Source organism: Acipenser ruthenus, chromosome 11 (genome assembly GCF_902713425.1).
Source record: "Acipenser ruthenus chromosome 11, fAciRut3.2 maternal haplotype, whole genome shotgun sequence".
NCBI lineage: Eukaryota > Metazoa > Chordata > Actinopteri > Acipenseriformes > Acipenseridae > Acipenser > Acipenser ruthenus.
The window spans coordinates 28,613,165-28,637,803 of NC_081199.1; the positions used below are offsets into that span (position 1 = coordinate 28,613,165).

The following is a 24,639-nucleotide window of genomic DNA, read 5'->3' on the forward strand; positions in this document are numbered from 1 at the left end:
GTGGTTGGCTATTACCAGTATCAGTCATTCTGTTATTCGCCCTCCACTTCCGGTCTATGCCAATTCTGTGAGTGAAACATAACTAGTCAACAACGTTGGAGCTGTGCAGCTGAAGGCCTTCCAATTGCTTCGTCAGAGGCGTCTTGTTTTTTTTGTTTTTTTGTTTTAGAAACCAGTCATTTAATTTATAAGACAGTTCTGTAAGTATAAACTGCTCTGCTAAGCTTGTCTATTTTAACAACTTTTGTTATTGAAAAGCCTTCTTCAAAAGCGTTGTTTCTGCTAGGAGTGACCTAGATAACAGATGAAAATGATTATTCAACTGGTGGAGATGAATATGACTAGAAGAAAATAAGATCTAGCTTGATTTCATTATAGAACAACCGTTTTCAACAGCTTTTAAGTATTTTAGAAATTAAAGTAAATTGCAAATAATGTGTAAACAACATTGGACAATAATATTATTGACCATCATTTTTTAACTCGTCTAATTTTAAGATTTGTCTGATAAGATTTTGCTTACAATTGTAAACAGTTCTAAAATATGTTTTGTTTCCATTGAATGTACTTATTGCACATTTGTTACACTAGTCTGTACAAGTGTGAACAGGTTATAATTTTGTGCATGTAGTGGTTACATACTGCAATACACGAGTTTTTGGGAGCACACTGACCTGCAATTTGAAAAACACAATATGTCACGGTTCCCTGGCGCTGTGCCAGTCTGTATTTTTCTACAGTACTTTTTTTTTTTTATTGAATATACTTACTGCAATGCACAGTAGATATACTTTACTGTGAGGTACGGATGTACATTTTGATTTGGAAGAAATCTATACAATGGGCAAACTCGATCTCAATATAATTTTAAACCACAGACGACAATGCCACTTTCACGCGATGGTAATAGTAGCGCATACAGTATCATAGACCTTGGTGACCCAACCTGAGTCTTCCGTAATTCAACTACTACAATTAATATGCAATGCAGTGCAACTGACCAGGCTTTCACAGTTTAGGCTGTATTGTGATTAATAATCACCAGAACATATTGGCTATTTTTAGAGAACTAGACTGTTTGTTTTTTTCTTTGATAGTATCACAGCTGGTTTGAGTCACACCAATCATTTCGCACGCATTAAAGTGACACTGTTTGAGGAAAAGCAGTGTTAGGTTTTTGCTTCGAGGGGTTTTGCATAGGTACATGCTATTAAGGGCTTGATAAATCTTAGTAAATGCCAGTAATACTCCCCTGATCTTTAGTACACAAGGCTAACTTTGCCAATATAATGAAGCAATGCTTTGAGAATATGTACAGCCAAGTAAGTACCAGTGATAAGACTTTTAAAAGTATGTTAAGGGTCAAACAGTTTTTTTAAATTATTTTTTTATTTTGTTTTAACTATTTCTTTACAGTGTCTCTGTTGCATTACGCAGTCAGTAACAGTGTTATCTCTGAAGTAGCTTTACAGAATGATAACCCTAAGGCACTGTACCTAATGCAATAGTTTACAATACTACCTGCTTAAGGTAACATTAGGTAGTCCAAGACAGTGCTTGATAATTGGGAGCTATGAAAGCAGATGTTGCTGTCTTAAACTGGATAATTTATAAAGTGTTAAATACAGCATAGGCTTTAACCAATGCTGTTTACCAGTGTGCCTCGTGGAGTATCCTTTCCAGGACTGCAGTCTGCAGTTTTACCGTTACTTACTTTTTTACTTCTACTGTATACACTCTTGTAACCTGCTGTATTCACTCCTTCACCTTGTGGGTTTAAATATGTTGAAGGCTTCAACTTAGTCCCGGTAAGTGTTAATCATACCAACAGCAACAAAAAAAAGAAACATCTTTGTGTAGGAATGAATGAGCTGGCACAGTGATTTATCCCCAACTCCATAGAGGAGAGGTTGTATGCACAGTGGAGGGAAAAATGGAAATTCAAGCCTTGAGTCTTGAAGTGCTACATTTACACAACAAAAACTCTATTCAGTTTGGCTAAGAGGGGCCAGGAAATTCACAGTTAGACTTCTTTAATTGAAGCTTTAACTTCCACAATGGAAAACAAAATAATTTGACCCCATAGGGATGAATGACCCTGGGAATCTCTGAAGGATGCTTCAGCATATAGGTCTAAATGTAATTGTGACAGTAAAACAAAAAAAAAATTAAAGCTGCAGTATCCCATATTGAAGTTAAATTTTAGACAAAAATCTAATTAATTCCTGTCAGCTTACTGTATTCTTCCATACTTTACTTGCCTTTGTTGCAGTCTTCTTTATCAGTTACCAGGTGTCAGTTGTAGCCTAGGAATCAAAACAGAATTTTTTTTTTTTTTTCTTCAGATTGTGGTTTTATATACAATACAAATTAGCCAAATCATTTGTCTTGACTACCTGTTTTAGGTGTACCTCAGAGTGTCTTAAGTGTTTAAGGATGGCAACAACCTTCTTAAATATGTGAGCTATATGTGTATTTTTTTTTTTTTTTTAAATGTACCCTAAATAATTTTTCTTCCCAGGTCAAAATGAACGTGGGTGTTGCACATAGTGAAGTGAACCCCAATACGAGGATAATGAACAGTCGAGGAATCTGGCTGACATATGCACTTGGTGTTGGCATGCTTCATATTGTGTTACTCAGCATTCCTTTCTTCAGTGTTCCAGTTGTGTGGACATTAACAAACGTTATACACAATTTGGTGAGTAATTTTGGTGGAGCTATCTCTGCATAGGGCCCTATGAAATCTGTGTTATTTATTTTGAAATATTGTTCATGTTCCCCAAAGGTAGTTTTAGCTGCTGTGAGACAAGTTTCCCTTGAAACTTGCATGTCATGTTCTCCTTGAAGAAGACCAATAGTTCCACCTCTGTTTCTATTGCCACAGTATAAGGGTTTGAATGTCATCTACAAGCTCTTTTGTATCTCAGGATGACAGAAAAACTAAAAGTATGACATTTTATCCAGGCGAAGTTTTGTTAAAAAAAAAATAATAATAATAATAATAATTGCACAATTTGTTTCTGCAAAGTAACAATGACATAATTTGTGGCTTATTAGTATGGCAATAGAAAACAGGCTTCATATTGTGGGGTAACATTGGCAATCATCAAGCAAAGCATTTTCCCTTGGTGCTGTGCATGTTTATTTTGCTGCCTGTTTGAAGTTCATACTCTGATGGTTGATGTCCTGCTGGTACATGTAAACCCTGGAGGTACATACAGCACTTGAATTCTATAGCCAGCTGTTACTAAAACAAAGGAAGCTTCCTCACTACTTCAGACCTCATTGTTATGGCATGTTAATGGATTTGAAAATGAAGGGTATATTTGGTGGCATTGTAAGGGGCGGTAGTTTGTCTCTGGTCCAATACGAAGATAGTCTATGTATTACTGGTATATGTACTGGTATAGGGCAGCAGTGTGGAGTAGTGGTTAGGGCTCTGGACTCTTGACTGGAGGGTCCTGGGTTCAATCCCAGCTGGGGGACACTGCTGCTGTACCCTTGAGCAAGGTACGTTACCTAGATTGCTCCAGTAAAAACCCAACTGTATTAATGGGTAAATTGTATGTAAAAAATAATGTAATTGTATATAAAAATAATGTGATATCTTGTAACAATTGTAAGTCACCCTGGATAAGGACGTCTGCTAAGAAAATTAATAATAATAATAATAATAATAATAAAAATAATAATAATATTTTGATGCATTTTTAAGAATTCACATCACTGCTAAAGAACAGAACATTGTAACCTAATGTGCTAAAAAAATCCTAGGATAAGCCAGCATTTTAGGCATTAGTCTTATAAATTTAAATATATAGAATGAAGGACTGTTTGTTTTTTAACAATTGATAAGGGTTTGGTTGGTGTCTTATTTCCGTATTTTCAGAACATCTGACACAGTAGATGGCTTAAAATGTTTGTTGCCTGAGACTAGAAAATTGATTTGGGTAACTTGAGATGGCTTTACCTAATCCGGGGCACCAGTGCATCTATAGAAGCAAGCGTGCAACACAAACCAGCATAGGCTTTTACATATTTTAGAAAGCTAGGATAGAAACTATAATTGACAATTTTCACAAATAGTTTAACATTTAAGATAATTAAAATGTACATCCTTAATACTGTGATGTAGTGCATTAGGCTTGAGGGATTCATAGTCCTCAATGGTGCATGCTTCTCTTTGTAATATGTCTTTTATTTTATTTTTTTTAAATCTACAGGGGATGTATGTATTTTTACATGCAGTAAAAGGGACCCCATTTGAAACACCAGATCAGGGTAAAGCCAGATTACTCACACACTGGGAGCAGTTGGATTACGGAGTACAGTTTACTTCTTCACGGAAGTTCTTCACTATCTCTCCAATAATATTGTAAGAATTGTGTTTTTTTGTCATAACTACACACCAAAAATGCATTTTTTAATGTTTTTTTTATTATGCTGTATTTAATTGCATTCCTGTTTAAAGTGTTCATTTTTTTGGTTCCTCATGTCATTTGCTAAACCCAAACCACTCTCCTATGAGAGGAATGTACTAAAAAAAAACAAAAAAAAACTTTTCTCTTAAAATAATACAGCAACATGTGGAAAGTCCTTTGCAAGACCTTTAACACAGTTGAGTCTCCAATCTGTTTATTTCAAATTCAAGCCATGCTAGTGATTGGTCTTGTTTTTACTGTGGTTTTGGCTGGTTAAGCAATAGCACAATAATTTAAACTCTAGTAACTCCTCATGTGATTAAGTTGTTAATGTATATAGATGTACATTTTGATTATGCTTTATTTTTAAGTTTTATATATTTTTTTAATTATGTAGTTGCTTTTAAATATGTTTTTATATGTATTTTTTCTTTCCCCCTTGCGGTGCATTGGAATATTACCTTCAACTTCTAATACACATTGATTATCTAGAGCACTTGAATGAGTGCTAACCAAGACTGGGGACATATGTATGGATGTGCACCTCATAGATTTTAAAGCATTGGGTATCATTATTTTAAATAAGAATGTGAATAATTATCTTAAGTACAGACCTGCAAGAATAAATTGGCCCTTAACATTTTCTCCATTATTATTTAATTACATGACATTCTTCCTTATTGACAGCACTTTGGAAATTCCCTTTTCAATACCAAGTCTTCTAACGCAATACAATTGTACATGCTGCTGTCATACTGTGACAAAGTTAAAGAATTAATTGCCTTTTCAGATTGATTTGCAGATAGAGGCACGGTACTCATCATATAATGTAAATGAACTGGCTGAGCACTTAAAATTGATTAGCAGAGTCTCCAGTTCCAGTTCTAAGATAGTCAATGCTTTGCACTCCTGTTAGCTGATGGTAGTGTCAGGTTTTTACGTTTTAGTTTCAGTGAAGAGGTATACAGCAATACAAATAACTGAAATGCCAAATACGGTAGTACGCAAATAAGACTTCTAATATATATATATATATTTCTTTCTCTAATGCTGTGCTAACACTTTTGTTCTTTATTTTCACAGGTATTTTCTGGCAAGCTTCTACACAAAGTATGACCCAACACACTTTATCATAAATACTGCCTCGCTTTTGAGTGTGCTGATCCCTAAACTGCCACAACTCCACGGAGTAAGGATCTTTGGCATCAACAAATATTAAACTGGGATACCTGAAAGCTGCAGTCTTGTGACCAGTTCTCCAACAAGCGAATTGCTTTTTACACAGTGAAATGAATTGGTAATCTGCTGTACTTTTGTACCCTGATAGTGTGTACTGATCAGTTTGTACAGTAATTGTCCAATTGCCACTTTCATTGTTTATATACATTTGGGAAAACCATGTCAGGATTGTGTAAGAGGAGAATGCGAAGTGCATTTACTAACATAAATAAACAATTTAACGTTAGTTTTCCTCAAAGAACTGGGCAGGCCCAGTTCCAACACTTGAAGCATTTTCATGAAGTTTAGTGTGTAGTTTTGATGCATGTCGTTCTGTAAAAAGAATGGCACAGCTGCAAGGAGGTGAGTCCATAAAGATCCATCATTTATACCGGCGTTGTGGCAAAAAATAAGTCAAATGTATTTTTACAGATTAGCTGTACCTGTGATTAAGGGCCTATTCAATTTCAGATGATGTATTTTCCTAATTTAATGTGCTTTTATTAGGATGTAACAATGTTTAAACCGTTGCAGAAAAAAAAATATCTTGTTTTGTATGGTGTTTCATTGGCAAACTGAATCAACTTAGTTATGGGACTGACTCGTAATCTAAAAGGATTTTGTTTTTCTATGTAACATTATAAGCATCTTGCTAGATTGTGTAGTTTCATATTGTGTACGATTTAAAGGTTTCAGTTCTAAAAACAAAAGGCGAAAGTATAAAATAAGGATTTGGTGAGTCTTGCAAAAGTATTTAAGTTCATACAGAGGAACTAGTTTACAGAGAGATGTGTACAGTATGGTTTATGTACTGAAATTTCATATAGCTGTACTTGTATAGGACATGATTGTGGATTCCATTTTAAAGTTCTTTTGTTACTGCTGAGACAGCTAGTCCGTCTAGGTCTCTGCTCATCTGTGATATTCTTTTTAGCTTTTAAACAACCCATTTACCTATGACAATAAAATAATTTGTGCCCTACTCTATGTGCACTTTTCCTTGAGTGGTGAAAGCAATTTCTTTATTGTGTTTGTGTGTGTTTTGTTCATTTAATTACGTTTGTGTATAAATATAATACTTTTACGTGTGATAAAATAGAAATGTGGAAAGCCAACACATTTGGGCTACTATTTTGCCGACAGTATTTGAAGAACAGCTAGAGGAGGTAAACTGTTTCCTTTCAGAATTTGTGGTCAGAGGTTCTCCCCTCTACATTACCGGCCTTATTTATAAAAGTTAGTATACATGTTAGCAACTTTTTTGCAATTTGTGGGTGATTCATTAACACGTATTTGTTAAATTTGTTGGAAATTAATATCCTAACATGTTTCTGTTGTGAACTAATTTTATATTTGTTTTCACTATAATTTACTTTATACACTGTTGCCCTGGATCAAGGTTGTTTTTATTGCTATTAAAAGTCATAGAAAATATATTTCTAATTGTTTTATGTGCGTGCATGTGTGTGTGTATTAGTTTATTTAAGTGTTCATGATTTTGAACTGTTTGTTAAAAAAAAAATCTGGGCATTTCCAGAGAATTCACAACGTAACAGATTGCTTGAACTATTTTTCAACATTTTATTAGGTTTATATTTATAAAAAAAAAAAAAAAAAAAAAAGCTACATTGTATTAATGAATTGGGCCCAAAGCGCACCATATTTTAATAATTGCAGGATATATATATATAATTTAAATCAACCAATGTCTTTGTAAAAACAAAACCAACAAACAATTATTTGTAAAACAGCATGGTATTGGTCCATCACATTATGCACCAAACTGAATACTATTAAGTAAAAACTTACAACTAAGATGTACATAAAAAATACATTTTAAAACCTGCTTAAAATATTTTTTGCTAAGAGGTATTGTTTTCAGTTAGGCCACCACAGTGTACAAAACCATTTTACAGTTACAATTGCGAGAGCTTTTGACAATTCTGTTCCATAACTCCTTGAAACACTTCAAAACTTTTTGTAATTATAAGCTCCTCCTTGGCAATGGGCTATGAGGTCAATGCAAACCATAACAGCATGAAGTAAGGGCTGTTGGGCTGTTTCTGCAGTAATGGGCCACAGCAAGGACTGCGTCAGTGTCCGGGTCACTAACCAGTGCACCTACGCTTGCTTTAGCTGCTTCGATTTGCCTGCTCCGTGTACTTCTGCATCTTGTTTTTTTCATCTTTAGAAAACAGTTCTCCGTTCAGGGTCACTAACCTGCTTATCCTCATGGGAGGATGTGGGACAGTTTCTACTGGCTTCCTCAAACTGAGGCCTAGTTCAGTGGTGACTCGTGCCCCCACCCCCCCCAGAAAAAAAAACCAAAAAACAAAAGAAGCGAAACCGTGCTCAAACCTGATGCCCGATTTTAACCATTTTTATGTAAACATTAAGCTAGCTTTCTAACATTACCAGATCTTTCATCACAAACAGTTCTACGGCAGATTGTCACAATCAAGAGAGCTGCAAACAACACATTACAGGCAGGGTCTCTTATCGACAGACAGCTGCACCTGCACTAACCTGACCGTTTGAAATGGAAGTATCGTCACGCTCTTGTGCTGTTAATAACATTCTGAACTACAGAAGAGTCAGATGCGGTTTCTGTTGATGTCTCTGGCGTTGGTGGTTTAGCTTTTTTGTTGTAGAAAAACTCCAAACATAGGTGTCTGCTTGCCATTTTAACAGGTCTACATCAAATTCACTCTGTTTTTAGCACATATTTTCGCTGACTGAAAAAGTGAGTCTCACACGAGAACAAATATAATGGTTAAGGGTCTTAGACACTCTTTGGTTATGTTATTAAGGTTTGAAAGTTTGAAATAAACTGTGCACTTACATATTCTCTACACACTTACGAAAAACATAAAAATATGTATTTTTATTTTTAAATAATAAACCCTGGCTGCAGTGGCGTAGCCAGGATTTTTTTCGGGAGGGGATGTAAATGGTAACTTTTTTAAGGTGAGTAATCACAGTGGTGCAATTGGCAACCTGATTTCTTATTCATGCATTGATATTTTATTTTCAAAAAATAAAGAACTTTTTTTTTTTTTTAACAGAAGATCCAATAACCAAATACACTGTTGTGCAAAATAGTTACAAAAAAAAAAAGATTCAGTTTAGAACACTTCTGATTAAAAACAAAAAAGGAAATACAAAGCAAAGGACTTAAACTTTTAACATGCACATCAGATTTCAATTTCACATTATGATAATAAATAAAAATAACTATATATAATATCATTCATACTTATGGTTGTTCATTTTTGTTAACTAACATTTTGTGTTCAAAGCAAACCATTTTATTTAATCTCGCAAATCCTGACTAATTTAATTACTGTTTGACTGGCGCAGGACTGCCAGTGGTAGCTTCTATCTTGTTGTCTTCATCAACAGTTTTCTGCCGTTTAGACAAATTAGGGCGACCAAAACAAATAGATAATTTTTTTTATTATTTTTTCCTTTCCCCTACCGCTGTCAGGCCATACTTCACGTCTCTCACTCAGTGTTACATCACGTTGCATGTCCGTTTGGACTGTAAAGTGTAAAAGCTGTGTGCATTGTCCAATCAGAAGAGTTCAAGGTTGAACCTCTCACGAATGACAGTAAATAGCCCAATCACAAACAGAAATTCGAAACGCGTGCTTTGGCAGACAGCAAGCATGTCATTGGTCAGTTGTGAGTGGTGGTTCATGTGTATACTAATTGAAAGAGGTACTGATTGAAGCGTATTGAGGCCGCCAAAAAAAAAATCTTTTCAGCAGGTTTGTTTTAGTGTACGTAGTGGCTAAGCCACTGCCTGGCAGAAATCTGGGGGAGGGGCACGTGACCAGGTGTGCCCCCGCTACGCGTCGCCACTGGCCTAGTTAGTGGAGGAAATGCAGGAATCTTCTCCAAGAAAGGTTCACCGAGATCAGTGCAGTCAATTTTGCTATTCTGAAGTAAAGCAGTGATAGATGGAATAGTGCCTCCTTCTTCTTTGCTATTTAAGTCACTTGCTAAACATACTATCATTTCTAAAGGATGTGGACTATGTTTATCCCTGCATGCCTGCACCCTCTTGATGTGTTGAAGTCCTTCTAATGGATAAATAGCTACCAGCTTCTTAACAAGGTGAGATGTTTCCTTCTTATTGATAATAGGGGCTGCATAGGCTTGTAGAAACTCAATACCTTGAGACAGCTCTTCTGAAAGCACTGGTAAAACTTCCCAAAGAAATGTGTCACTTTCTTCTCTTTTTCTGCATTTCAGCTGTACTTCCATTACTATTATCTCTGAAAATAGGTCAAATATGTATTTATAAAGGGATAGTAATACATCAGTAAATTATAGCAGCCTGGTCAAAGACGAAGCCGGAAGAGTGAGGGCTCTGGAAGGAAGCAGACCGATATCGCCTTTCCTCACACCCGTAAGTATACTGAGTTTACCCCGCTGCGAGACGTGCCGCCCCCGGAACCCCACGCTGCTTCCCCAGAAGCTCGACCTGGAACTCACTGCGGCTGCAGAGCCAGAACAGACCCCCGCCAATGCAACAGCCTCCAGGCCCTCAAAACTACCGCAGTCAGCGGTTGGAGCCGACCAACCAAGACCCTCGCCTCTGGCTGCCCAAGTTCATCTCGAGACCCTGCTGAAACAGTTCGAGCAGCAATTAATTTAACATAGTAAGAGCCCGCTGCCTACTACTGCTGCCCCATCGCCGACTCCTGCTACTACACTGCCGCTTCGGGCACACGCCCTCTCTGGCCCTAAAACTAAGCTTCCCCGCTTCTCCGGGCAGACATCGCTGGAAGCCTCCTGGCCCAGTTCGAGCTTGCAGCCACTGAGCATGGGTGGAGCTCGGTCATCAAGGCAAACGAGAGCGGGTCCGCTTACCAACTTTCCCAACCCTGAAAGCGCCACTTTGACACCTGTTCCTGCTGCTGTGGGGCGCATCGGAGAAGGAGCCTTACTATACACCTCAGTCAAGATCGAGGACATACTGTGCACAACTCTTATCGATACAGGCTCTTCCCAAAGTTTCCCAAAGACTGTGAACTAGCCCCCATAGAAGCGCAAGGCTTGTTGAGGATTGAACATGGAGGCTACGAATACCACCATGAAGTATGGATAGCCACCGTTCAAGACCCCTGCATCCTAGGCCTGGACTTTCTACAGTGTGCAGGCTCGCTCCTGGACTTGAACCACGGCCACATCGGACAACATGTGCCAACACATGGTGACCCCCTTCTTCCAAAGCAAGCTACCATCACCACTTCGACCTTCATCTGCCAAACAGCACCCGAAACCAGCATCTGCATGCCATCTCATCCACCAACACCTCCCACACTGCCAACCCCGACAACACTGCCCCCGGCAGGAAGCCAGACCGCTATAGAGAGCGTCCTGGAACAGAACTGTGAAGAGCTGGAATGCAATCAACGTGACCGGCTGTGACAGTTGCTTTCCGAGTTCCCTGACCTCTTCGCTGCACAGCCGAGAGAGACGGGGCGCACCTACTTAGTGCAGCACTCCATTGACATGGGGGACACCCACCCCATTCGCCAACCCCCACGGTGTCTCGCCATAGCCCGACAAGAGGCAGCCAACCAGAGGCTAAAAGAGATGCAGGCCACCGACGTCATCGAACCATCAAGCAGCCCCTGGGCATCCCCTGTTGTCCTGGTGCCCAAGAAGGATGAATGGAGATTCTGCGCCGATTACCGCCACCTCAGTGATGTCACCAAGAAGGATTCTTACCTGTTGCCTCGCATAGATGAGTCCCTCGACCTGGTTGCGGGCTCTGCCTGGTTCAGCTCCCTGGATCTGAGAAGTGGGTACTGGCAGGTGGAGCTTGACGCCAACGCCAGCCCCAAGACAGCCTTCTCCACCGGAAGCAGCCTCTGGCAATTCAAGGTTCTCCCTTTCGGATTCTGCAACGCGCCTGCCACATTTGAGCTCCTGATGGAGCATGTGCTCACCGGCATCCTCCCCCAACAGTGGCTGGTGTACCTTGATGATCTGCTGGTCCAAGCCACTACCTTTGAGGAAGCTCTGACCCACCTATGCACTGTCTTACAATGCCTGCAATCTGCTGGACTCAAGCTCCACCCCGGCAAATGCCACCTGATGCGATGCAAGGTCACATTCCTGGGTCAATGTGTGGGGAAGGACAGGATCAGAACTGACCCAACAAAAGTAGAAGCGGTACAGCGCTGGCCACCCTCGGCAAATGTAAGACAGCTGCGAGGGTTTCTGGGTCTGGCTTCTTATTACCGGTGCTTCATCCCCCGGTTTGCCACCATCGCCACACCACTCCATCAACTGCTCCACAAGCACCAAGTCTTCAGCTGGACTCCCGAGTGTGACGCCGTCTTCCTCACACTCAAAGAAGCCCTCATCAGCGCCCCTGTCTTGGTGCCCCCTATTCTCAATGCCCCCTTCATCCTCGACACTGACTCCAGCGATCAGGGACTGGGTGCCATCCTCTCATAGCCGCTACTGGGAGGAGGCGGGCCATTGCCTATTACAGCCGTGCCTTCAGCAAGTGCAGGTACTGTGCCACCAAGAGAGAGCTGTTAGCTTTTGTCGCCGCCCTGAGACAGTTCCATGCATACCTCACCTGCAGACACTTCACCTTGCGCACAGACTTCCCTCCAGTGGCTGGTCAGCTTTAAGGAGCCCGAGGGGCAACTGGCATGCTGGCTGGAACAATTACATGCGTTTGACTTCCAAACCAAGCACAGAGTGGGCAAGCTTGTCTCATCGCCCCTGTGCACCTGAAGGCTGTTACTACTGTTTAAAGAGAGAGCAACGCATTGGTGTAGTGGTAAATTAAAAAGTGTCTAAACCGCTGTTTGGTCGAGTTATAGATCAGATATAGTGAACAGATAAACATGAACAGGTGCATTGTTCTTAGCCCTTAGCCAACCAGAGCCCCCCATTGTAGATGGCATTTAAAAATGACACATAATCCATCCACCCACCCAATATTTTTTTTGTATGCATACCAGCATCTTTTTAAACCACTTTAACACTGCAGTGCAGAACACTCACACACACTCAAATGGACACGCAGTCCAGTGGTCATGGCCCCCTGCTCGCGCCACAGTTCTGACTGAGAGGACTCTCAGCTGTCAGCAACACAACACAACACACACTCACCGTTAAAATATCTTGTCTTTAACCCAGGATTTGCACATCACAGTATAGTAGAAGTGAGTAAACTCTGTATCCCTTATATGAGAAGTGGGTAAATGCTATATTGCACAAATTCAAAGTGGGTAAACGCCATTTACCTGCGTATACCCTCGACTACACCACTGGAGCAACAGGATCAACAGGAAAGCAACTGCAGTGAGTGCCTCATCCACCTGCCTGCCTGCAAGCAGATCTAAATCTAAAATAAAGAATTAAACTGTGTTCTTACCCGTCTCTTTTTGTAAAGCCCATGCATGACAATGATGGACTGAGAGTAGTCTAATGTCCCTCGCTGCTACTGTAAAACGATTTAAAAAAATTATGCTGTACCGCTATTTGTTTAATGTAGCAGTATTATGTAACTGTGAAATGTTTACTTAACTGAGATATCGAAAGCTGGCAACAGACCAATTCGGTTAGCGTTAAAGTCTTTATCCACTATATAAACACAACAGTTTCAGTGACAACGACGACCGTAACGTTATACCTTTATTACTATAAAATGAGATTTAGTGGAACTACATTTTCGAGTTTGTTATAAACCAGTGGAGAGCTTTAGAAATAATTGCATTGCACATTAATTTAGATAAGAATAAGAACGTGATCTCCTTGTAAACTGGTCCAATTATTGCTTGTTTTTTTTCCTCATGATGCTATTTGGGATAGAGAATGTTCAATGTTGACACAAGTCTGTGTGGCACAAAGTTTCAATACCCTGGCTGTCAAATGTTACAAAGAAATGGCATATAGAAAAAATATATATATATATATAAAAACATGTCGATTATGCCACTCTTAAACATGAAAGTGGGCGCATAATTAAAAATAAATATTTTATATATATATATATATATATATATATATATATATATATATGTATTTTTTAATTTTTTTTTTCAAAAACATACCTAGGCCACGGCTGCCTCAATGATTCTGATGTTTGTTTTTTGTCCAAAAGTTTTAATCATTAATACCCAAGTCTTGTACACAAGGCAATGAAAGTAGAACTAAAGCAAATATACAATATTACATCTGAGCTCTCATCTCATGTTCATTATTTTCAAAAGATATAAAATAAATGTATTTAACTTTGTAGATCATTTTTTTTTAAAGTTTTTTTTGTAGTAAAAGCAGGGAATGTGGTACAATATTTATTTTGATCAAAAAAAGAGACTATCTATAGTGTTAATTCAATAATATTCTACTTCTGCTCTGGGTATTGTATAAACTTATTTATAATTACCCTATAAAAGGTAATTGAATTGGGCCCTTAATCTAATATTTTGCTCTTGGCAGGATGTATGGACTCCGAGTTATTCCTGGAAGATGCTGCAATTCTCCTTCTTGAGTCTGCAGTTTTACATCTTTGAGCCATTAAGACTGGAGCAAACTTTCATCGAAGGTGCTGGTCTGTTTGAAGTTCATCCTGATCCCTCATGGTGCTAGTAGTTCTTGGCCTGTCTGTTGACAAACAAGATAACAGTCTCCCAATATACTTGAAGTAAATATGAATTCAATTTGAAACTGGTAATTGTGACTGGGGATTGAGGTATATTCTGCACTTATTATAAATTAACTTTTTTATTATGGGCCATCACATGTGGACCACCATTTATCACCAAGCTGTAATAGAGAAAAGAAAGACTAGTTGATTTCATTCACATGAGAACATTGTAATAATTACAGTATAAACACTGCATGCCTGTGAATCAGTTATGCCATGTACCTTTGGGAAGGCAGGCCCACCAACTTTTGCCTTTTGAATTCAGCTGTGAAGATCTTGGATATCTTGACATAGTTTCTTAGATTTTGTGTTAACAGGTTGTATAGTCCAGGTCTGTTCTGCCATTGTACCAGCAGGAGGTGATGAGCAGGCCGGTTGAATGTAAGATAGCCCAGAGCAACAGCAGTGGCTACTCGAACCTAAACGCACACACAACTGAATCAGTATAGAAGCTGTATTGTTCTTGATCAGATATTTAACATAGTGTGTTTTCATTAATTGTTTTAGAATACATTCAATGAGTTAAATAGTCAATTACTTTACATATACACATCATGAAAGCACTATAATACTTTGACCTCTTCTGACTTGGAGTATAAATGAGCACAAAGGTGCTCCACAGCTCCCATTGTTACAATAGCATCAGGGATACTGCTCTTGTGTGAGACAAACTGGCTAGCAGCCGCCCTGTATTAAAATGAAAAATTATATATTTTAAAGCTTTAATGGTGATTAAGTCATATTTTAGCTATTGTAGTTTTTGCTAATAAACATCAGAGATTGACTATAATTATGAAGTTACACACATGCACTATATATATATATATATATATATATATATATATATATATATATATAAGAAAAAAGAGAAAAGGATATTTTGGTACTTAAAAAGGTAGAATAATTGATTACAAATCATATATATTATATATAAATTATATATCTATATATGCACACACACACACTGTAATTATTATATCAATCAATCAGATTTACCCTTATTTAATTGTACAGTGTGTTGCTGTTTTTTGAGCACTATCTAAAGATTCAATAATGCCATGTATAATAACTTCTTTACTATTGGCTTACAAAGAAATATATATGCAGGTAATGGGAATAAATGTAACTGTGAATGTCTATCTGTTCTGTATAGGGTGTTACATGGTTATACACATATCAATGTTATTTAATGTTTGGAAACTAAAGATTTGTTTCTGTTACCTGTAAGAATGACTGTTTTGGAGCTCTGTGATTTAAGGAGTTGAATTAAAATGGTGACCCCTCTTGCAGACAAAGTAACTTGGTCTACATCCACTATTACTTTTGCTAGTATGACGATCTGGAAAAAAAATGGGTCCCATTTATGGGTCAATTAAATTACCTTTTAGTTGAAAGAAAAAACATTTTAGGAATAAAAAGAGCAAATGTAGATCATTTGATCAGCAATTAATATATACAGTGTGTATATATATATATATATATATATATATATATATATATATATATATTAATAATGCAATTTGAAATAGTGTATTAATGCACACAAACAAACATCATCTTGATTACCTCAATGCAGCCTTTGCCATATTAATCTCATTTCCAGATTGAAAAAATGGCTCATAGATGGATATTCACTATCACCTGCAGCTAAATTCATTGCTTCATTTGAATCCTAACTTATCATGGTCTTTGTTTCCTTTTTCCAGTAAGTCATAGAGTAGTACATAAGAAAGTAACACAGGTGAAGTTGAAAGGATACAGGTTGAAAGGTGAAATTAGGAAATCAAAGACCATGGGATTCCATAGCGACTTATTATTCAAGCAATGGAAAACAAACACCATAACAAATTAATGGTGTATAGCCAGCCCTTTTTATAGTCCATCCTTATTCATACAAATTGTCACCTACTGTAAAGTGTAACCAATAAAAGGGCTACTATTAAGTCACCAACTTTTTTATTGAGTTTTTTTAAGTAATACCAGGCTGAGCACACACCTATACACATGGTCCCCAGGGCCTTGATGACACTCAAAAGGGTGCGCTCTGTCATCCTGGAGTTCCACAGCAGCCCGATCAATGGACCAACTCCAATATTCTGACAGATCTGATCCTGGTGAGCTTTACTGTCCCGACTCAGGGCAGTCACTGCCTGGCAGGCTAAGAACAAACAAGTTTATCATAGGTACATTAACCAGGATTCAAACTTTTTTTTTTTTTTAGCATATCTTGTCCTAAAAGAAGTCCCTGTCAGGGACTGTTGATTCGAGAGACAGCTGTTGACTGGTCTAAATTGATCTCAGCTGTGCTCCAAGATAGTTGTTCGAGACACCGAGCAACAGACCAAGCTGGCATTTGTTAGGATTTTATGACCCAACATAACAAGAGTGCATTTGTTGCCAGATCGTATGTCTTGTAAAGAAGGAAGGTATTTTGGTTGGTCCCGTTGGAGACCAGCATTCCAGACTGCATGGCTTCAGACATAATGAGTCTGCCAGATCACTGCTGCCCAACACATTTTGCTCCTCAGAGGGTGCCCTTTTCCACTGTGCTATAAATTACATCTTAATGAAACAACCAATGAGTTACAACATAACTTTTGGCATAGTGGTCAGGCAGCCCATGTATGAGGCATTATGCAGACTGTGGCCCATAATCTCCTAGTGCCAGATAGAGAAGGCCAGAAAAGGTTTGTGGGATGCAGTTCAACTTTGTCATAGGTTACTCAGTGAAAAAACAAATTAAAAGCATGATTAATATAATGATCTGTGAATCATGAAGAATTCTGCCCTTATACAAAGTGATTAATAAAGACACCCTATAGCTTAGCCCCAATACCCTTTTATATACAGCATGGTCTCTTAACTATGGCTCCCAACTACAACGTTACAAAAGGGGAGCACTGTATATATGATTAGAATTGGCATAGGGATGATTTCATGTTTTACAATACAGAATCAAGTAATATAAATGAGAAGGCATAACTTACCAACATACTGCATTTTGTCTGTTGATGACAGGATAAAGTCTATGATAAAGTTGTGACCAATCTCATCAGCCATCATTTTCTGCTGCTTTAGTGTCCAGCAAGTGCCCACAAAGTCACTGCGCCTTGTTCTCTCACTTCCAACTGAAGCACCTAAACAGCCAAGCAAAGAAGTACAAACTAAAAGGATTAATTTATTTCCACAGGTGGTCACCTCGTTACTGGAAAATGGGAGCACATAACAGGTAAGAATACGCCTGTATGTTCGGTTTTAAAACTATACTGTACCTTTAAAAGTCGAAGAAGGTGCTTTGTGACTGACTTCTAAAAATGCAGTCTGTATAGCTGCACTATGGTCAGCTAGAGCTTCCAGTGCCATAGCTGCCTTCTCCTGTACATTGATTTTTCTCCTACCAATAATTTTAACTAATGGGGCAATAGCATCCTGGTTCTGCCGATGGCCCCGTGCCAGCTCTGGCAGAGCAGTTGAAGCTGCTTCCTGCAGAACTTCTATAATTTCAAAGAGAGAAGAAAATAAAATGGCTGGATTGTTGATACACATGACCCAGATAGTACATCTTCAATGTCTGAATGCAAAAGCTTCACCACAGGGGGTATTAGACCCTAAAAGAAGAAACAAAGTTAGGTTTTGTCAAAAGTTTTTTTTTTTCTTTTCAATAAAATTTGCACAGTTTTTGTGAAAGGAAAATAAAACAAATTCAAATGTCAAATAGAGTGGAACGGCCCATAAGGTTAATGCAGAAGTACTCTGGTGTCTACCTAAGTTTGTTTCTTACTAGTTTTGTAAATGCTATGCAAAGTTTAAAAACACAGATTAGAATATTTTTTTTCGCAGTGGGACTGAACACTTTAAATTTAAGGCTGTATAATGCATTTATCCAAGAAGAATAAAATAGCTTACAATGTCCACACTGATTTATCTTTTGTACCAAGTAATAAAAGTGTTCTTTGTTGTTTATAAACATTTAACCAGACATTATTAAGGTGTATTACAGAGTCCCAACCAGAATTAAAAGAATATAAAAAATCACATTATCATTATTACTTGTGGTGGCAGTAGCAGTACAGGTAATAGTATTTTCTGGTTGTCATTGATGTGTGCGAGATCAGCCAGGATGACAGAGCAGCAGGACTGAAGTTCAGGACACTGTGTCTGGAGCAGCTGGATAAGCACAGGAATAGCTCCGCATTCCACCACAGCAAGGGAAACGGGCACCTGATTTGAAAGATTACAAAGCACAGCAGCAGCAACACACTGCAGGTTCTCCCGCTGGCTATGTAGTAAATCAACCAGGGATGGGATTCCACCTGCAACACAGAATGGAAAGAATCTGATAGATGAGACAGGTAAGTCATAAATTGTGTACAGTGATAAATGGATGTATTCATTGTGTTGTCTTAAGCTTATACTGTATTTTATTTATTTATTTATTTCTTAGCAGACGCTCTTATCCAGGGCGACTTACAATTGTTAGAAGATATCACATTATACATTATACAGATATCACATTATTTTTACATACAATTACCCGTTTATACAGTTGGGTTTTTACTGGAGCAATCTAGGTAAAGTACCTTGCTCAAGGGTACAACAGCAGTGTCCCCCACTGGGGATTGAACCCACGACCCTCCGGTCAAGAGTCCAGAGCCCTAACCACTACTCCATACTGCTGCCCATGCATGCATGCAGTTTAGATTAGATATTTGGAACAGACATTTAACATTTACATTATTTGACATCACTAATAATGTACATGGCTACTGTACATGCTTTTTCCAAATAATCCCTAGATCTAAGAATTTAAATAAAATCACACTTTCGTATAGACCTCAGGTCAACTGAGACAACCAAACCAAACCAATAAGTACTGTTAAATGAAAGACTTGTGAGGATTTATAATCGTACTGTAAAAAAGCGATTCTATACTACTATGAATTGTTATTAGTCTCTAAAAGTAAACGGCTAGTTCATTAACCCCCTTGAGCCACATATAACTTTCCAATCAATCACCTGCAGCAATAATGTCTTTCCAGTGGGTTTCTGCAGCCACACAGAGAACTTCTAAGCACCTCACTGACATAACTTTCTTATCTTCACACCAGAGCATCTCTAATAATAATCAGAAAAAAATCACCATTAGGGTTATACATGTAACTAGTAAGTTAGTAACATAGATTCCATGCCTTGGTTGTAAATACAAAACAGGTATGTCAATAGCAGCTATCAGTAAACGAAAAATGTGTGGACGAGGATATATTGAAAGCATCTGTATGTATGAAAGTAAACAAGTATGTCATTATGTAATGTAGATTTAAAAATGTAAGTGTGACATACAGACAGACAAACAGTCTCAATATAAAAGTATATACTATAAGTTTTATCTCAATTGTATTGGTCTATATGTAAAAATTGTGACATATGTATGTAAGTAAAAAATAGATGACAAGCACTCCTGATAGCCCCATATTCTGAAAACTCTCAATATCATGTAATAGTAAATTTGACCACATTGGGATAAGCAGTTCTCTTATGTATGAACATTTTTAAGTATAGGCATTTACCCCTGTCATCCCCAGGAAGGAATAACAACGAGTATAATATGTTTTAGCATTCCAACTGGGCTATACAAATCATAAAAAATCAGAGAGAGAGAGTAAACAGACAGCTCTGTAACAAGGAAAGTGCACCTACATCTTTAACTTTATCATTTCTACCACTAGAGGATGCTAAAATCTAATAAAAGCAGATCATTGGAAAAACCTTCCCTGATTTATTCACTTTTACATGGCATTGCTAGGTATTAATTAAATAGAACAAAACCTCTTCAAAGCATTTTAATTACACAACGCAAAACAACGTGTTGTCTCATTTACCATATCTTATCTGCGATTATCGACCTTTCTTTTATTCTGTTTGATATAAAACATTTTGTTTTCACTTTGATTCACTTTCCTGATTTTCTCATAGAAATTCTCCGCTCTGCAGTGAATTATTATTTATTTATTTCTTAGAATTATGGAATTGTGGTTTCCCTTACTGTCGGTTTTCTTGGTCAGCACCAGTTGACAATAGATACCGGAGAGCATCAAGAGACCCAGACATGGCAGCCAGTAATAGCGGTGTACAGCGAGACCTAACAAAGCAGAAAGAAAGAAATTGAATTTATACACCAGCTGTATACAACTTCACAATATCATTTGTATCGCTATAACACGTTTTCTTGCATTTTGGTTGGGAATATTTACTATTTCACTTCATTATGCTAAATTAAAAAAATCTGCTCAAGTTAAATAACTTTGTTGCATCAATGCTCGTGCAAAATCAATGTCCGAACCAAGATTCACAACAACTGGATAATCAGTTCTCTACATGTACTGCATGTAATGTACAAACAGACAATGTACTCCACTACAGTATATTGATACAATTCTAATAAAATATTCTCATCTTATTCATCACAGTTAGATGAACAGCTCTTTAGCTATTAAAACAAATATATTACACTTACAGTACACAAATGTATATACTGTATTTATATTCACACAAGTTGTTTGGTCATAGTTGTTCTTGTATTCGATTTAGAATGTCACCACAGATTGTATTTTAATAAGTGCCTCAATATGCTATCATAAAATATTTTATTCTAATAATTTATTGAATTTGAATTCTGTGTCTGAGACAGCAGTATGGCTGGCAAATGTTCTTTGGCTTTATATAGCCATGTGGTTCTAGGGTAAGCCATGTAAACACTGTGCGCGTTAAATTATTATTATTATTATTATTATTATTATTATTATTATTATTATTATTATTATTATTATTATTATTATTATTATTATTATTATTAACAGTGCTGGATCTAAAGATCTCCACAAACACTATTATAAACCTCCTGTGGTTTTAAAAGCTTGGAGTTAGAACATGTTTATAGGCACTAAAAAAGACAACTGTTACTTTGATCATTAAAAGTGAGTCATGACTGGTGTGGAGGAACATTAATATTATTTTTGTGTATGAATACATGTTTTTGTACTGGATCAGATTAGGAGCTTGAAACAAAGCCACTTTTACAGCGTTCAAAGGTAGTAAGGATGGACAATAAAGAAAATAAACAAAATAACATTTATTTGGATTTTTCAAAATGATTTGTGTAATGCATGTTTTCTATACAATTTTCACAGTTGCCATTCTTTATAATTAGTTTTCATACCTTTGTTTCTTCAGAAACATCCTCCAGTAGCTGTGTTTATATCAAACTCAATGCCACCGTGAAGGTGGAAGTACTTATTTTGCTCGTATTGGAAATGTTTTCATGTAAAATCTGGACCATGATAAAGTGGAGGCAGTTGTCGTTCAGTCTTCAGTTTATCATCTGTCAAAAATGAAAAAGGAAACAGGGCATATGGGGTTTAGCAGCGTTAGCTTCACCCTATTGTTCAGTCAAGATTAGTTTAATCTCCATGTCCCTACAATTCCATTTTTTTTTTACTAAAAGCCCTTTGCTGTTTAGTACACTGTACTGGTACTTTGTGATTTGAACCTAAATGCAAGAAGAACTAGGAAATTGTGAAAATTTGTATTTGAATGAGAAGTATGCTATTTCTTTGGGCATTTTATTTGTTTCATAGTGACTGTTGTATGCAATTGTGAGTTTTGGTATGTTTATTGTATTAGTATTTGGGTTATTTTCTTATTAAAAGCTAGCAGTTACAGAAATGCAGCTAAGACTGGAAAAGCACAGCCAGTGAATGCACTTCCAAGTGTAGACACCATAGGGTTTGTTTGGTGTAAGGATGATGTAATGTAAGTACACAGTTAGGCAGGCTCTGACAGTCAAGCTGCATCAATGTATACGCTTTCAGTTCTGTGTTGCTAGGATACTGTATGTGAGTACATTCTTTACTGGCTGGGGGCCCATAACAAGCCTACACTGGCATTTGCTTTCCAGCAGGGAATAGTTCACCTCATTGTGATTCTGTGACCCTTACTGATCAGGCGCCCCACAGGTCCAGGCAGAGACTTCCCAGGCTGGGCAGTTGCCTCCAGGGTCCAGTAGATTTGTGATATCTGTTGGTAAGTTCTGGTGGGTGATAGAAGGCGATAGGCTGGACAGTAAGACATAGGTTACTGTTGATCTTCAGTCTGATCAGTAAGTGGGTTGCAGCACTGAGGCTACATTCAAATTGGGTGGAAACATAAGGGTTACTAATCAGTAACTCAGCATATGAGGCAATTTGTTTTGTTAGTACTGGGGTTGAAAAAAACCTGGGAACTATAACCTTGTTTTGTTTTTGTTTAAAGAGAAAAGTATGTGGTTTTACTGTTAAAAACTGTGAAAGCTTCAACTCATCAGTATAATAAGTGAGAAACAAATGTTGGTGTACATTTTGTGAATACAGTCCATATTTTCTTATTTACTCCAGTCTTTAATTATGTCAATTTTACAAAATTAGAAACAAACAAACAAGATTAATGTAGTAATATAAGCGTAAAGCAGAAGAGTAAAGGTTTTGAAAATGCCTGGAGTGTTGGTCAAACTAGCATTACTTACAAGAAAATTCAGGGAGGAGTCTGGATAGATCTGGAATCTTCATCTTTTTTTTTTAGTCCAATAAGAAAAGGTACGAGAAAGCTTATTAACTGCACATAAGCCATGTTTTTGTGGATTTCTGGCTTCTTCTGCAGGTACTTTGTCACAAGTTTTTTCTTGAAGTTTTAGTCTCTTCTGTAATCTCTGATAGATCACAGGGTTCATTTTGTCTTCTATGAGCCTCACCATGTTAGCAATGTTGTAAGTTCCCTCATACATAAACATATTATGCTGTTTCACAGACGTGAGTTGCAGTAAGAAATGGTCACAATATTGCATAAAAATCTTCACTTCTTCAGGGCTGTTGGGCTCATAGGTTAGATTTGTGTTGATGTCTTCACTGTACATATGATGAAAGGCAGGGTCATCTGAAATATCAACTAAACCTGCCAGAGATAAATCAAACACAAATCAAAGGAATTCCAGGTGATGTGTTGTTTTATTTGCCTGTTGTTTCCCAATAACCCCAATTGCAATACAAACTTCTTTGTTATCAGGAAAACAACAATGAATCAAAGAACATGCCCAAAACACTTTATATTTAAAAATATGGAAAGCTTGAAACCATCAGTGCAGGTACTTGATAGGTCCCATATAGTCTACTCTAGTATTCTACCATTAAAAATAGTGGGATAGGTGACCAACAAGCATTAATTGTGCATGAGTGCTACTATGGGGATCCCAAGTGTATATGCACTATAAATATGCAGTATTGTTCATATAAATAGAGTTTATTCTCTCACCTGCAGCAAGGAATTCTGAATATAAGTTTTTCCTTGTCTGTGGAATTCCACTGGCATTGACATCCATGCTAGAACGCCACAGTTCAGAAAACCTGACCTTTTTCTCTTTTGGAATATAGGCTCCATGCCAAAGGCCTTTCATCAAGTAATCCATGCTGATCAAAATCTGCCCAACTTTTGTGTCATAGTACGCTGGTGGCATTTGACAAGTGGTGCTTTGATCAAAATTGGATTATTATTAGTTTATTTAGCAGACGCCTTTATCCAAGGCGACTTACAGATACTAGGGTGTGTGAACTATGCATCAGCTGCAGAGTCACTTACAACTACGTCTCACCCGAAAGACGGAGCACAAGGAGGTTAAGTGACTTGCTCAGGGTCACACAATGAGTCAGTGGCTGAGGTGGGATTTGAACCGGGGACCTCCTGGTTACAAGCCCTTTTCTTTAACCACCAGACCACACAGCCAGTCTTAATGATGGCATCCACTGTCACAAGGATGACTGTGTTTGAGTAGCTGAAGTATTTCACCTGGTTTGTGATTCCAGAAGGTGTTTCTACTGGCAGGTGAAAGTCTTCACTGGAAAGCAACCAGTTGCATGACGTAAGGCTGAGCCTTACATCAAAAAGCATTTGCATTTCTCTGGGCAGCTAAGGAGGCAACATAAGCTTCATCTTCATCTTCATCTTCATCTTCACCAGCTCCAGGGTTAAGGGGTTTGGAGGAGGTACTAGAAGTTGTAGATTTTGCCATGTTAGTCCTAACATGTATATATATACACACAGTGTAACCATCATTTAGGTCTCCTTTACTGTAAAATAATAAAAATTAATAATGATAATAATAATACATTATTAATATCTCACAGTATTGGAGAAATAAATGATTTGATTCCCTAAAGGTGGATGATTTCATAAAAACACATTAAGCACCCAAACTCTGAAAACGGTAAATCTCAACAAAGGGCGCAC

General features: G+C 37.7%; 1 protein-coding gene and 2 pseudogenes across 1 annotated transcript; 1 reads left to right on the forward strand and 2 right to left on the reverse strand.

Annotated features, from left to right (window-relative positions):
- Positions 1–33: 33 nt before the first annotated feature.
- On the forward strand, positions 34–6,624 carry LOC117426648 (ORM1-like protein 1). The gene is made up of 4 exons (XM_034044486.3): positions 34–200; positions 2,522–2,701; positions 4,227–4,378; positions 5,508–6,624. The coding sequence occupies exons 2-4, from the start codon at positions 2,528–2,530 to the stop codon at positions 5,641–5,643; spliced, it is 462 nt and encodes a 153-aa protein (XP_033900377.1). The 5' UTR covers positions 34–200; positions 2,522–2,527; the 3' UTR covers positions 5,644–6,624.
- A 986-nt stretch (positions 6,625–7,610) lies between these two features.
- Positions 7,611–9,911, reverse strand: LOC117426701 (probable inactive tRNA-specific adenosine deaminase-like protein 3; annotated as a pseudogene).
- A 4,306-nt stretch (positions 9,912–14,217) lies between these two features.
- Positions 14,218–24,421, reverse strand: LOC117426700 (ankyrin and armadillo repeat-containing protein-like; annotated as a pseudogene).
- Between the last annotated feature and the right edge of the window lie 218 nt (positions 24,422–24,639).